At 40.2% G+C, this 16,525-nt stretch overlaps 1 protein-coding gene across 1 annotated transcript in view; it reads left to right on the forward strand.

Moving 5' to 3' along the window:
* Nucleotides 1-7,250, forward strand: part of LOC112119328 (FRAS1-related extracellular matrix protein 2) — a 209,253-nt gene extending 202,003 nt beyond the window's left edge. Inside the window, exons 23-24 of the mRNA XM_024217948.2 lie at nt 4,033-4,179; nt 6,291-7,250. Coding sequence (XP_024073716.1) covers nt 4,033-4,179; nt 6,291-6,803 — 660 coding nt within the window. The 3' untranslated portion in view covers nt 6,804-7,250. The remainder of the gene's footprint in view (nt 1-4,032; nt 4,180-6,290) is intronic.
* The last annotated feature ends 9,275 nt before the right edge of the window (nt 7,251-16,525 follow it).

Genomic DNA, 16,525 nt, shown 5'->3' on the forward strand with positions numbered 1-16,525 from the left:
TTCACAAATGATCTGAAGAAAGGGGTAAACAGTGAAGTGGCAAAGTTTGCAGATGATACTAAACTGCTCAAGATAGTTAAGACCAAAGCAGACTGTGAAGAACGTCAAAAAGATCTCACAAAACTTAAGAAAGAACAGGAGTACTAGTGGCACCTTAGAGACTAACAAATTTATTTGAGCATAAGCTTCCGTGGGCTACAGCCCACTTCTTCAGATGCATAGAATGGAACATATAGTAAGGAGATATATATACATACAGAACATGAAAAGGTGGAAGTAGCCATATCAATTCTAAGAGGCTAATTAATTAAGATGAGCAATTATCAGCAGGAGAAAAAAAAACTTTTGTAGTGATAATCAAGATGGCCCATTTCAGACAGTTGACAAGAGGTGTGAGGATACTTAACATGGAGAAATAGATTCAATTTGTGTAATGACTCAGCCATTCCCAGTCTCTATTCAAGCCTAAGTTAATGGTATCTAGTTTGCATATTAATTCAAGTTCAGCAGTTTCTCGTTGGAGTCTGTTTTTGAAACTTTTCTGTTGCAAAATTGCCATCTTTAAGTCTGTTACTGAGTGACCAGAGAGGTTGAAGTGTTCCCCTACTGGTTTTTGAATGTTATGATTCCTGATGTCAGATTTGTGTCCATTTATTCTTTTGCATAGAGACTGTCCAGTTTGGCCAATGTACATGGCAGAGGGGCATTGCTGGCACATGATGGCATATATCACATTGGTAGATGTGCAGGTGAACGAGCCCCTGATGGCATGGCTGATGTGATTAGGTCCTATGATGGTGTCACTTGAATAGATATGTGGACAGAGTTGGCATCGGACTTTGATGCAAGGATAGGTTCTATAACAGGACTATAACAAAGTTTAGAAGAGAACTAGATAAATTCATGGAGGTTAAGTCCATTAATGGCTATTAGCCAGGATGGGTAAGGAATGGTGTCCCTAGCCTCTGTTTGTCAGAGGGTGGAGATGGCTGGCTGGAGAGAGATCACTTGATCATTGCCTGTTAGGTTCACTCCCTCTGGGGCACCTGGCATTGGCCACTGTCGGCAGACAGGATGCTGGGCGGGATGGACCCTGGGTCTGACCCAGTATGGCCATTCTTATGTTCTTATGTTCTTCCATCAAGTTTTTGACTTCAGTTCTAGTCTAGTGCAGCTTGGTTAGGGCATAATATTGTTATCCAGGACCTTCTGTGTGCTGGTTACAACCTGGTTAATCCCACTAGGGACTCTCAGCACTTGTGGCATATCTTACAGTTTGACTTGTCAAGATAACAGTATGACATGTTGCTTGTATAGTCTCATATGTTTAGGCTTGGAAGGATTAGATTTTTATCAGTAAAAGTTGAGGAACATTGATTTCACTGTACACACACAAACCACAAAAATATTTCCATTAATGATAATTAAAGTTTATAGATAGGCAAAATAAGCAAAATGCTTCTTGAGAACTTATTAGAGTTTGATTTAAAGATATTTACTTTATGTATTTTGACATGTGATGTTGACAATTTGGGTTTAAAGCTTTAACTTTTTGAATCTCAACATCTACTGTCATTAAATGATTATTTTCTGATGCCCATATTGTCTGACCTGCCCCATAGTTTCCCACAACTGTGAAAATTTAAATAAATAAAAATAGAAAAAATGCTTTAAAATAAACATCGATATTTTCCATCGAAATTATTTAAAAAATCATCGAAATCTGCCAAGCCTACATATATTGTACGTTTCAAAACAGGAAAACCCACACCAGAAGTAACAAGAACAGAATAACTTTGATTTTCAGGAACAGGTAATTTTACTTATTAAATGGGAATAGTGAGAGATCTCAGTTGAGTGAGATTTGGTTGATATGAGGAGCTGTACAAATGTTGATAAAGTGTAAGAAACAAATCAGACCCCTTGGGTGTCTGTTGGGGCAGGCAGAATTATTACCCAGGTTTTGGATTTGATTCCCTGTATCCATTGTCATTACTGTCCATTCCTGAATTGTTGGAGGTGTGCTGTGTATGGATATGATGCCATCTCTGCCACCTCTCTGATTTCTCAGGCACAGTTTTCCCTCAGTCCTTTTGGATTTGTCAACACCTGCTATTTGCATTACCTGCTCTGTCCTGGCAATAGTAATCAAGCAGTGGTTCTGGCTTCCAGATAGACCTCTTGGTACATTTAGAGAAGGAGAGGAGTCTACCTCTCAGCTGAGACTGCTCTTTTCATTCCAGCATCCTTAAAAAGGACCCTACAGTAGCAGCTTTTTTCATTACATTTCTCCCCCAGCTTTGACTATGTTTCTTTTCTATTTACAATGATTTTCCTAGAGATTACATAGTGGAAAAATGCTTCTTCAAATTGCGTGTGTCCAACAGAATAAGTGAGAAGCTTTCATAATCTTCCTCACCTTCATTTTACAGTGCTTAAATGCTGATCTGTGGGAAATAGTGATCAGAATCTTGAAGGCAGAACTTGCTATCTCCTTTTCATGTTGCACAATACCCCAGTACTTGCCTCCGAAGAAAGAGATCCCCTTGAAAAGGGGTACCTAACCCTTTATAAGCATTCTGCCTAGAACTTGACCCTCGTGTCTGCAAGTTTAGGAGTGCAGTGAGATTCACTGAGAGGACATCTCCCTCATGTTTGTCAGCAGGGGGTTGAGTCATCGTGGTGGGTCAGTCAGTGGGTGAGACAACCTAGAAGGGTTGAATCAAATATTGAATCATTTTGGGTTCCTGGGTTTCCTTGGAAACTGAGCCCCTCGTACCATGGCACAAAAATCTCCTGTGGAAGGGAGGGTGAAGTGAAGGGAATACGCTTAAATCTTATGTCCCCTACCCCTCTCTAAGGCAGGTGTCGGCTACGTTTGGCACGTGGCTCACCAGGGTAAGCACCCTAGCAGGCCGGGCAAGTTTATTTACCTGCTGATGTGGCAGGTTCGGCCGATCGCGGCCCCCACTCGCCACGGTTCACCGTCCCAGGCCAATGGGGGCGGCGGGAAGCGGCGTGGGCGAGGGATGTGCTGGCCGCGGCTTCCCGCCGCCCCCATTGGCCCGGGATGGCGAACCGCGGCCAGTGGGGGCCGCGATCGGCCGAACCTGCCGCGTCAGCAGGTAAATAAACTGGCCCGGCCTGCTAGGGTGCTTACCCTGGCGAGCCGCGTGCCAAACGTTGCTGACCCCTGCTCTAAGGTATGCCTCCTGCCATGGTCCAGAGTGGAGCAGCAGAGGAAGGTTGATTGGACAGATCTGGAGGGGCTGCTTCCAGGAGCTATCCAGGGTTGTCCAATGTAGAGTAGTCATCTGATCATCTTCAGCCTAGGGTAAAATTTTCTAAAGCATCTAAGTCTCATTTTCAGAAGTGACTTAGACTCTTAAGGAGCCTAAGTCCCATAACTTTAAATGAGACTTAGACTCCTAAGGCTACTTTGGTGCTTTTGAAAATTATACCACTAGTCTAAATAGAAGGAAAATTAGTCCTTGCCAGACATCTGCTGCTTTTCCTTAAGGGAGTCAGTGAGGTGGTTTGAGCTGGCAGAAGGTCAAGGATGGTCAAGGACTCAAGTTTCAGGGGGGGAAGTTAGGCATTGTTTCTAGGAGAGAGTCGTTCAAGCTTTTGATGTTAGTGTCTTAGAGCCCTCACCTATTTACAATTTAAAGGTAATTTGTGAAATGGGAGAGGAATGGGTTTCTGCCTGTCTTTATAATAATCTGTAAAGAAGGTGTTGAAAGGATTTTTTCTTAAAAAAAAAAAAAGGCTATAGAATTTCCCTCCATTTTATTTCGATGGCAAAAATCCTCAGGTAGTAAAGAAATTAGTGCTAGTCAGATGTAATCACGATGTTGCTGAAGAGCACTTTTTTTCCTTAGGAATGCACCAGATTACATAAAATTGTATGTGTTGATTATGTTCCTGGGAAAATTGCATTTCCATATGAATATAAAAACTTCTTTCTTGGCGGAAGTGAATGTGCGAATGTACAATGCACAAACAGAATTATTTTTCCCTTTCACCATTTAGGACAAAGCTCAACCAGAGACACAAGCCACAAGCTTTGGAAATGTGCTTTTTAATGCAAGACTAGCAATAGATGATCCTGAGGCAATTCCTTTAGTCAAGCAACCTGGCTCGGATGGATTTAAAGTAGACTCAACACCACTGTTTCAGGTGAGCAGTCTATGGGTCAGCCTCAAGAATACTGTGCTAAGAATCTAAAATAGAGTCAGGCATCATATAAGGAAATACTTGATTATAAGAATAATGAACTTGAGGATGTGTAAACTGCAATAAGGACACCAACACCATTGAAGTCAGTGAATTTGCATAGGTGTAAACCAGTATAAGTGAAAGCAGGGCCCAGAATATTCATGGAGATTGAACCAATCCCCTGTAGCTCTCTCTCTCTTATTTTTGTGGTATTTCCCCTTGTTTTTTGCCCTTTCCAGTTTCTTGGGGCTACAGCCCAGGTCACTCATGTACCAAGCTGTGGTACATACGTACACTGCAAAGTTTAAAATTATTTGTAAATGATGATAAAGTGACCTGCTTTTGACTCCAGTCCTGGATTGGGAGGGAGAGGGAGAGGTGGGGGAAATCTAGAGAGGAAAAGTTCAGGATGAGTGATGATGAGGAGAACAGTGGACTAGGACTGGCCTGGAGCTGTGCTAACTGCTCTTGGAATTGAAGTCTCAGAGAGAGATGAGGTGGGGGAGCTTGGAAGGCGCATACAGGGCAGGGGAACTCTTATCCCAGTATATTTTAAGGGCTTGATGCAACTCCCATTTAAGTCAATGGAAAAATTCCCACTGACTCCAACAGGAGTTGGATAAGGCCTTAAATGCACCTCATAAAACCTTTCAGAGCAGGGCTCTTCTCCTCTGGACTTTATACACCAACCCAACATAAACTTTTCAAGGTTAATAAAAAAAAAAAAAAAAAACTGGCAAAATCAAACAAATGCTTACTGAGTTAAGGTCGAAAGTACGTTTTAGCAAAGTCCAGCTAACTAAAGTTACCAAAACAGTATCACTTTCTGTACAATCATTCTACACCGTCCAAAGCACAAAACCCCTAGAATGTCTAGAAGTGAGCAGGGATCCAACTACTTCCTCGATGCCATATCTTTCATTCATGCTCAGCCTCTTGATTTATGCAACCCATACCAATTTTACTTTGCCCCTTTAACATTTGCAAAAACATATGTGAAGGTCAAAATAACCAAGTAGAAGAAACAATAGGGAGCCCTTACTCTGATTGCTGAACATTTTAAGCACATGTGGAGTCCCATTAAAACCAGTGGGATTGTTTGAATGAGTAAGTGCTCACCCATGTAAGTAAGGGTTTCACAATCTGGCACATAGAGATTGTAAAATCCCATTTGCTATTTAAGGGTTCTGTTTCCAGTAATAATCTAGTCATTTGTTCTGCCCTCTTAGACTGCAACACAATGAGAATGGCAAGAGACAATGGTAGATAGGTATACGGAAGGCAATGGAGGGATAAAAGTAAATTATAGGAAGGTAATGCTGACATGGTGTGTCAGGCGGTAAACATAGTTTATTAAAATTAGATATGGACTAGCTATAAAATGCCCTAGAGAGACAAGGTGGGTGAGGTAGTGTCTTTTATTGGACCAACTTCTGTTGGTGAAAGAGACAAGTTTTCGAACTACACAGAGCTCTTCTTCAGGTTTGAAAAGACTTGTCTCTTTCACCAACAGAAGTTGGTTCAATAAAAGTTCATCCACCTTGTCTCTCTAATATCCTGGGACCAACGTGGCTACAACAACGCTGCGAACATGAAATGGCCTATTCATTGCATGCCCTCTTTTTGATGAGCTGGTGCAAATTCAAGGCCAGATTGTGGCTCACCTCTGGTTGGGCATGCATAGTGGGCAGAATGTGCAATGATTCTTTCTCTTTTGGAGTACAACCATAACTGTAGTCCTTGCACAAGGACTCTGTGAGGCCAATGACACTAAAATCACCAAAAAAGGCCAGCGAGGAGATGGCTCATGCTCCTCCATCTGCACCAGGTAGCAATGGAGGCTGGCTATGGAGGGACTCGGGCTCCACACCCTGTGTGTAGCAGATGGCATGATTGCCAATTCCTGCTGGGGTGCTTGGCATGTGGTTCTTTCTGAGCATGGCCTCAGGAGTGCTGTCCAGGCATTTCAGGATCAGATGATGAAACAGCTTGCAATTTACTTCTCAGTTTGTATTGGTGTTTAACCGCTTCATCGAGGTGGGTAATGTTGAACAAAATGTTGTGTTTTCTAGGTGTCTTTGGGTAGAGAATGGTACATACATACAATCTACACTGTGAGATCAAAAGAAAGTGCCAACCGAGGTATTGGCAAAAGAAGTGTGGAGTACCAATATCACTCTCTGGTCAGTGGTGGGAATCCAGGAACTTCAATGCAGATACGTCAGAAGAGAGGAGTCAAAGAAGCTCCAGAGCTTGCTAAAGCAATTGGCATAGAAAACAGCAGAGGAACTAACATTCAGCACATAGCTTTGGATCGCACCAACAAGAAACAGTTCCCACAAAGAGAAGTTACAGTCAATGGAATTCTCCCCAGGGAGCTGAATAACAGGAACCCAGAGGTCAACATAGTCACGATCATTGGCGGAGCTGCTGCTGTTTTACTTGCCATCGGTTTAATTGCAATTATTATTTTGCTGTTAAAGCATAAACAGAGCTCAGAGAAGAAAGAAGTCGCAAAGGGGTCAGGAAGCAGTGAGCCAATGATGCCACCACATAATTACACTAGTGACAGCTCTGAGGTTTGATTCCAAGACCATGGGATTTGAACCTGTCTCCAGAGTGCCTCAAAGATAAACTTGAACTGCTCCTTGTTAGCAGAAGGTCACCATTATGCTTGGAAATTAAAAGATCGGATGGCTCTAGCTGTACTTGAAAATACCGATTTGAGCTCTTGCTACCATTCTCACACATAAAGGAAGAATCCAACCCAAACCTCCTGTTTTGCACAGTAGGCAATCCTGATGTCCGTACATCATGCACTAACGTTAAGCTGCATTGCAAGAAACTGCATCGCAAGGGAGAGATTTTTTTGTTTTGTTTTTGTGTTTTCTTTCAATTAAAAAGAAGAAATTATCCAAAGGTGCTAGTGGGCCCCTCTCGGCAATACAAAAGGAAGTCTCTTATTACTGTACTCTTGTCTACTTGGAAGGTGCAATGCTGACACTCTCTGAATGATTTCTCACACAGAACTTCCTTGTTGTTGTTGTTGTTAGTCTGTAGAATGTGAAAATCCTCTGGCCTGATTCATCCCAGTTAGAGTCCTTTGGCTTCAGTTAAGTTACACCAGTGATGAATTGTATCCCTTGCATTTAACTGACATTTCTTCCAAAGACAAATAGATTAGTCACAACAGAGTTATAAGCAGGCACATATGCCAGGATACATTACACATTCTTCGCTGGGAATTCACAATCAGCTATTTGACCTGACTTTTTTTTCTTCTTCTGTTTTTTTTCCTTATTTAAGTTTATATAAAACCAAAGAATATGATAATGTCCAAAAGGAAGCTTGATTTTTACAAACGCTGGATAGTTGTGTCCTCTTACGCTTATAATGGATTATAACAATATTTGTACAGTAAATTGTATTTGTCAGTGCACATCCAACGGTGGGAAATGCATGAGTTGGTAACATTGCAGTGTCTAGAGGAGGGGTAGTGTTAGATTCAAAATGCAGAAGACAAGGTTCTGTCGGAACTGAGGCTATGAATTGTGATGTAGAATTCAGTGCTTACTAGGCAGTTACCATATTACAAGTGGCAACAATGGGAAGAAAATACAAACATTTTATGGGAGCAAGTTGTATTTATTAAGTTGATGCATAATCATTGTGCCTCTTGAGAAACATACTGTTTTATGAGTAACTTCACTTTTGGAAGAATAATTCTAGTTTTCTCTGTCTTTTTGGTTAAGGTAATATGACAGCAGCATGTTCTGCAGAAGACTGGATCAATGGTGCTTCATTACAATGTTTATCCAGTTAGGGCCTGATCCACCCAAAAGGTGTCTCTGCAGCTGCTGGCCCACAGAAGCTCTGTCATCTCCACAGTCTTAGTCAGTTGTCCTTGCTCTGAGAGAGTCTGACCCTCTCTCACACGTGCATAAAGCAGGAGTAATTCCATTGCAGTCAGTGGAGTTAAACCAGTGTCAAATCAGAATCAGGCTCTTTGTGCTGTTTCTAGAACATCCTCTTTCTCTACTATAGAATCACAGAGGGACCCATCTGGACTCTTTTACTCTGGAGTTACACTGATGTGAGTCCAGTGACTTCAGAAGAGTTACTCTAGATTCACACCAGTGACTGAGATCAGAAACTAACCCACTGATTCCTTATGGGTTTATCCTAATGGGCTGTATGATCTAAAGACATTTTCAGTGCTCTCAGAGTATGTCTACACTGCAGTTAGATACCCACAGCTGGCCCATGCCCAGCTTACTTAGGCTCGCAGGGCTCAGGCTAAAGGGCTGTTTAAGCCCAAGTCAGCTGGCATGGGCCAGCCATGAGCATCTAATTGCAGTGTAGACATACCCTGAGAGCCAAACCCTACCTTTCTCCTGTTTAAATCAGCCAGAAAGCATACTGGCCTTCAAATGTTACCAAACATTTTTGGCCTGAAACAGTTATTTACAGAAGCCCAGAAGGCACCCTATGTATTATAACTTTCTCCCACTAAGTCCACCATTGATTTGCTTTATGTCTCTAATGATGATGTGTTTTTGAGACCCATGTTGTAACTCATGCCAGATATAGCAAAGATTTAACTGGCAGATATTTTTTGCTTTTACCTCAAATTTAGAAGTAGATAAGTAGCAACAACAATCTAGGGCCAAATATGCCTCTGTGTCTGCATACCAAGCCCACTGAGATCAATGGGAGTAATGCACAGCCAAATGCAGAATTTGTCCCCTAGGTTCTACATGTACAGCGAACCAGCAATAAATGACTCTATAGTAAAATGGAACACATGTAAATAATAGCACACTTCAATATTTATAATGGGCCTGTTTTCTACAAGCAGAGAAGTAATTTAAAAAAAGTTATAATAAAAACAGAAATTAGGGATTTATCACCAGAGCTGTTTTTCTGCTTTTGAATGTTAACAAATAGGAATGCTATTTGGTGACATTGATACAAGATCTTCTTGTTATTCCTTTTATGAAGTCAATCTGGGACCCATTTATTTTACAAGCCAAATACTGAGCCTGTTAGGCAGTATAGTAATTACTTTAAACAAGCCCAATGCAATTACTAATTACTCAGAGGACTTCGTAACAGTACAATAAAAAGCAGCATCGCACCCTTAGGTAACTGAGCAGTTATCCAAACTCAGTTTATTTAAAATCTTTGTTGGGGATTAAAACCTCTAGTGTTTTGGGGGTTTTTTAAATTAAAAAAAAGCAACACTAGATAAAACAATATAGAATCAAAGCTGCTGATAAAAAAAGGGGGGGGGGAATCAAACACTGAAAAGATAGACAAGTATCAATGAGATGCATGAGGTCAAATCCTGAAATCCTCTCTTACAAAACTCCCATTGGTTTCAGTAAGGTCTGCCAGATTTGTGCCATAATTAACAAATTGGGTTTCTTAGAATTCAGAGGGTTATAAATACATCTGTAACAGAATGCCTTTTTATTATGGCTTCAGGATTTCAGTTTTCACCAAGATCATTTGAGGCCTATTAACATTTGCCCTTCTGCTTAAAAATGGGCTTTGTGAATAGTAATTTGAATAAGTGCCTCAATTCCAGTTACTGTGCACAGATACATTTATATTTATCTATACACTCAATAAATTAACTGTATATATTTAACTATTTGCAGATTTTTGTACTGAGCCTACTTTCCCATGGAGAGATTATACTACCATCAATAACCAGCATTGTTAGGACTTTTATACAGTGATTGCTGTATTGTAATTTGTTGTTTGGATGCATATAGATTTTGTTACACTGTCAAAATGATTTGCACCCATATTTATTTGAAACAACTTGTTTGTTTATGGCTGTTGTATTTGGCATTTATATCAGGAAAAAAATAAAGCTACTTCCCGTTTTGGTTACTAATCAAGTATTTATATATAAGTATCAGATTATTGAGAATGGCCAGTAATACACTACTGGGGTAAGTACTGTAATTTATAATTCAGATAGTCAAGCACAAATTTACCATAGTCTGCAATAAAACCTCTCTTTTTTTCATTCTTCTTGTGATTGTTTCCCAATATAAAATGATTAGTGCAAGGTTTGTTTGCTTTTTAATTTAAGAACTATGGTTTCATTCCTGGACCACAAGTGGAACGGCCAATAAAGAATGGATGTTTCATATCTAGTGTTACAGATTCAGAAGATCAGAAGTGCCTAGACAGAAGTACCACACACACTAGAGACCAATATTTTTTTACTGCAATCACTAAAATACTGACCACAAAGGGGTAGTCTGAAAAATGACATCACAATGCCTGTCAGATCATTTGTGCTGGTCAGTGCAGCAACCTTCAATCCACTAAAAATATGACTTTTGGAGCAGTGATCCTTGAAGGAGGTACAATACTACAAGATGGCAGAAGTCATCAGTTCAGAGTGAGGAGATGGATAGCAGAGATACCCCACCTACACAATGACCTCTGAAATATGCTTGGGTTTAATTCCCCTCTTTTCTCATGGCAGATTAAGAGAAATCTCTGTTTGGAAAGGGTCACATTGTGAATCAATATACAAACATTGCCAGATTCAGGCCCTTCGTAGGCTTGATTTGTTACCCAGCTTTGTACTATCAGGGTTTCCTGTATTTTACGAAGACACAGGCAGCAGTGGGCAGTTTTCACAAAACCATCACTCCATATCTGATCTTTCAGTCCTTGTCCTCCAAGGAAACCTGCACAACATCTTCAAAAGATGAGCCTGGGAGCTTAAATTCATAACTTTGCTAGACACTGAAAATTATGGACTCAATAAAGACACTAGATTTATGGCTTATTACAACCATGTGTAACCCACTAATCCTCCTTTGTCCTACAACTGCAGAGGTGTTAACTGCTCGCTAAACCTTGGTCTTTTGCAACACGTGTTAACTCCTTATGCTAAACAATCTGTTCCAGCTTCTATTTCGGTGTGACACTCTGAATACATTTCCCAGCCCTGAAGAAGAGCTCTGTGTGAGCTCAAAAGCTTGTCTCTTTCACCAACAGAAGTTGGCCCAATAAAAGATATTGCCTCACCCACCTTTTCTATCTATACCTTTAAGCAGAATAACTCTAGATTTAGCCTCTACATCTGATACTTAAACTGGGAAAGCAGGTCTGCAATCACTTTTTAATTGATACTCTTCCTTTGGGGTTTGAACCTCTTGCTAATTACCCAGAGAGTTGATCCATCCAGGTAATCATCTTGAATCACCACTCCTAGATAAGTATCCGTATTTTGATTCACACAGGTAATGAATGGATCAGTTAAGAGATTTTTAACCACACCTTTTGGTTCATTACATGAGTGAGTCTTCAAGAATACATCAATTTTTTTCTAGCTATTTGACGGTTGTCACTTGCACTTTAAAAGTATTGGGTCTTAATACCTAGAATCATAGGACTGGAAGGGACCTCAAGAGGTCATCTAGTCCAGTCCCCTGCACTCCTGGCAGGACTAAGTATTATCTAGACCATTCCTGACAGGTGTTTGTCTAACCTGCTCTTAAAAATCTCCAATGATGGAGATTCCACAAACTCCCAAGATAATTTATTCCAGTGCTTAACCACCCTGACAGGAAGTTTTTCCTAATGTCCAACCTAAACCTCCCTTGCTGCAATTTAAGCCCATTGCTTCTTGTCCTATCCTCAGAGGTTAAGAAAAATAATTTTTCTCCCTCCTCCTTGTAAGAACCTTTTATATACTTGAAAATTGTTATCATGTCCCCTCTCAGTCTTCTCTTTTCCAGACTAAACAAACCCAGTTTTTTCAATCTTCCCATAGGTCATGTTTTCTAGACCTTTAATCATTTTTGTTGCTCTTCTCTGGACTTTCTCCAGTTTGTCCACGTCTTTCCTGAAATGTAGCGCCCGGAACTGGACACAATACTCCAGTTGAGGCCTAGTCAGCGTGGAGAAGAGCTGAAGAATTACTTCTCGTATCTTGCTTAGAACACTCCTGCTAATACACCCCAAAGATTTTTTCTTTTTTTTTTTTTTTTGCAATATTGTTACACTGTTGACTCATATTTAGCTTGTTATCCACTATGACCCTCAGATCCCTTTCCGCAGTACTCCTTCCTAGTCAGTTATTTCCCATTTTGTATGTGTGCAACTGATTGTTCCTTCCTAAGTGGAGTACTTTGCATTTGTCCTTATTGAATTTCATCCTATTTACATCAGAGCATTTCTCCAGTTTGTCCAAATCATTTTGAATTTTAATCCTATCCTCCAAAGGACTTGCAATTCCTCCCAGCTTAGTATTGTCCGCAAACTTTATAAGTGTACTCTCTATACCATTATCTAAATCGTTGATGAAGATATTGAATAGAACTGAACTGATCCCTGCGGGACCCCACTCGTTATGCCCTTCCAGCATGACTGTGAACCACTGATGACTACTCTGTGAATGGTTTTCCAACCAGTTTTGCACCCACCTTATAGTAGCTCCATCTAGGTTGTATTTCCCTAGTTTGTTCATGAGAAGGTCATGTGAGACAGTATCAAAAGCCTTACTAAAATCAAGATATACCACCTCTGCTGCTTCCTGCCATCCACAAGGCTTGTTACCCTGTCAAAGAAAGCTATCAGGTTGGTTTGACAAGATGTGTTCTTGACAAATCCATGCTGACTGTTACTTATCATCTTATTATCTTCTAGGTGTTTGCAAATGGATTGCTTAATTATTTGCTCCATTATCTTTCCGGGTACAGAAGTTAAGCTGACTGGTCTGTAATTCCCCAGGTTGTCCTTATTCCCCTTTTTATAGATGGGCACTATAATTGCCCTTTTCCAGTCTTCTGGAATCTCTCCCGTCTTCCATGACTTTTCAGAGATAATCGCTAATGGGTCAGATATCTTCTCAGTCAGCTCCTTGAGTATTCTAGGATGCATTTCGTCAGCCCCTGGTGACTTGAAGATATTTAACTTATCTAAGTAATTTTTAACTTGTTCTTTTCCTATTTTAGCCTCTGAGCCTGCCTCGTTTTCACTGACATTCACTATGTTAGATGTCCAATCACCACCAACCTTCTTGGTGAAAACTGAAGCAAAGAAGTCATTAAGCACCTCTGTCATTTTCACATTTTCTGTTATAATTTTTTCCCCTTCTTTGAGTAACGGGCCTACCCTGTCCTTGGTCTTCCTCTTGCTTCTAATGTATTTGTAGAATGTTTTCTTGTTACCTTTTATGTCTCTAGCTAGTTTGATCTCATTTTGTGCCTTGGCCTTTCTGATTTTGTCACTACATACTTGTGTTATTTGTTTATATTCATCCTTTGTAATTTGACCTAGTTTCCACTTTTTGTAGGACTCTTTTTTTTATTTTTAGATCATTGACAATCTCCTGGTTAAGCCAGGGTGGTCTCTTGCCATACTACCTATCTTTCCTCTGCAGTGGAATAGTTTGCTCTTGTGCCCTTAATAACATCTCTTTTGAAAAACTGCCAACTGTCTTCAATTGTTTTTCCCCTTGGACTTGCTCCCCATGGGATTTTACCTACCATCTCCCTGAGTTTGCTATAGTCTGCCTTCTTGAAAGCCATTGTCTTTATTGTGCTGTTCTCCCTCCTACCATTCCTTAGAATCATGAACTCTATCATTTCATGATCACTTTCACCCAAGCTGCCTTCCACTTTCAAATTCTCAACCAGTTTCTCCCTATTTTTCAAAATCAAATCTAGAACAACTTCTCCTCTAGTTGCTTTCTCCACCTTCTGAAATAAAAAATGGTCTCCAATGCATTCCAAGAACTTGTTGGATAATCTGTGTCTTGCTGTTTTATTTTCTCAACAGATGTCTGAGTAGTTGAAGTCCCCCATCACCACCAAGTCCTATGCATTGGATTATTTTGTTAGTTTAAAAAAAGCCTCATCCACCTCTTCCTCCTGGTTAGGTGGTCTGTAGTAGACCCCTATCATAATATCACCCATGTTTTTTACCCCCTTTTTCCTTACCCAGAGACTTTCAACAAGTCTGTCTCCTATTTCCATCTCAACCTCAGTCCAAGTGTATACATTTTAATATATAAAGCAACACCTCCTCCCTTTTTTCCCTACCTGTCCTTCCTGAGCAAGCTATACCCTTCTTTACCAATATTCCAGTCGTGCATATTATCCCACCAAGTGTCTGTGATGCCAACTTTGTCATAGCTGTGTTATTTACTAGCATTTTAAGTTCTTCCTGCTTATTCTCCATACTTTTGGCATTAGTATACAGACATCTAAGATACTGATTTGATTCCCGCCCCCAGTTCCCCCCTGCCCAGTTCTGTCTTGTCTCTCCTTTATCCCTGCTATAACAGCCCATGCTCCCCCCAAATTCTGACCCTTCTCCCATGTCTATGTTTTTGACTTACCTGTGGACTTTGGTCACCTGCGCCCGTCAAACCTAGTTTAAAGCCCTCCTCACTTGGTTAGCCAGTTTGTATCCAAATATGCTCTTCCCCTTCCTCAATAGGTGGACCCCATCTCTGCTTAGCAGTCCTTCTTCTTGGAACAGCATCCCGTGGTCAAGGAAGCCGAAGCCCTCCTGGCGACACCATCTTCGCAGCCAGGCATTCACCAGGGCCGCCCAGAGGATTCAAGGGGCCTGGGGCAAAGCAATTTCGGGGGGCCCTTCCATAAAAAAAAGTTGCAATACTATAGTAACATGTATTTGGAAATGTAAAAAATAACCAGTGAAATACATTCAAAAATTAAATTTTAATAATTTGAAAATACACAAAATACATTATTTAAAAACATTGAATGCTTTAATGGTATGTATACATTTGCAATTACATAATGCTTCTTATGAAATCATTTTTTTATAAATTGTTCTGAACATTAATTATACAGCTGCAAATTTTTTCCTCGCTTTCATTCTGGCGAACTCATTAATAATGTCATCAAAACTTATGTCTTTGGCCGTTTCATATTCTATGCTCAAAGTGAGCAAATGGTTCAGCCTTTCTTCCCCAGTGGCTAAACGCAAATGATTTTTAATCAATGTTAGCTTACTAAATGCACGCTTTCCCGATGCTACCGACACTGGCAACACTGTTAGTAGGCGTAAACAAATACAAATCTGTGGAAACATATTTTCCAACCCTTTTTTGAAGAGAGCATTAAAAAATGTAAGTGAAGAGGTTATATGTCCATCAACTCTTAAGTTGGAATCTTCTTTTATTTTGTAAAAGATTCTAAGTTCCTCTTTAAGATCTTCTCTCTGGAGGTCTTTTGGATATGCTGTGGCCAAAGTGTCAACAAAATTTTCTATAAAAGATTCATCCACTTTATCTGGCAGACACAAAATGGGTGAAAATAAATTTGAGACTTCAGCCATTCTTTCGCCAAGACCTCCTAGCTCTGATAGAAGCAAATCCATTGTCGGGAAGAACATCTGTACTTTGAACTGAATATTGGGAGAATCGAACGTATAGTCTGCATCCCCTGTGTCGTCAAAGAATCGCTTGTTCTTCAGGATCCTTGAGTCACTTTTCATTTTTCGGTCAATACTGAGGCTTGAAGCGACTTGTTTGGCTTCTTCAAAAAAAATTGGCCAAGAATCTTTCATTGTTTGAATTTCCTTGACTAAGTTGCTCACGTGTTTAGCTCCCTCTTCCATTGTTAATTTGGCGCTTTGAAGGACTTTGTTCTTATCATCAATACACTGAAGCACTTTAAACCATATTGTAGTAAGAAGTACAAATTCAAATGACTTAAGCCACTTAATCAAATAGTCAACATCTACCTGGATTTCGGGAGGTAAATGAAGCTCCTCTTCAATTTTAATTAAACTTTCCAGCACGTCTGTGTGATTTTTGATTAGGGGGCAAACAGCATCAACTCTTGTGCTCCACCTAGTTTTAGATACAGAGTGAAGAGATATATTCACAGTGGTCTGCAAAATTTTCCATCTCGCAGGGCTAAGAGCAAATACTTTATAGAGTTTCTGAACATTTCCAAAATATGTTTTTACCCCTACACTGGTTTCCATAGCGTGGGTGCCACAGAGGTTCAGTGCGTGAGCGCTGCATGGAGAAAAATAGGCTTGGGCATTTTCTTCCAAAATTCTTGTCTTTACTCCCTGAAATTTTCCTGACATGTTAGAGGCATTGTCATATACCTGGCCTCTACACCAAGATAGTTCTAAGTCACATTCTTTTAAAAACCTCTTTATCTGTTCTGCTATATCTGCAACAGTCTTCTTTTCAAAATCTACTAGTTTAACAAATCTTTCATGCACATCCCAATTTCCGTTTTTTGCATCACGTATCTGAGAATAAAAACTAACTGCTCTGTGT

The sequence above is a fragment of the Terrapene carolina genome, unplaced genomic scaffold (assembly GCF_002925995.2).
Source record: "Terrapene carolina triunguis isolate 2854851 unplaced genomic scaffold, T_m_triunguis-2.0 Scaffold139, whole genome shotgun sequence".
Taxonomy (NCBI): Eukaryota; Metazoa; Chordata; order Testudines; family Emydidae; genus Terrapene; species Terrapene triunguis.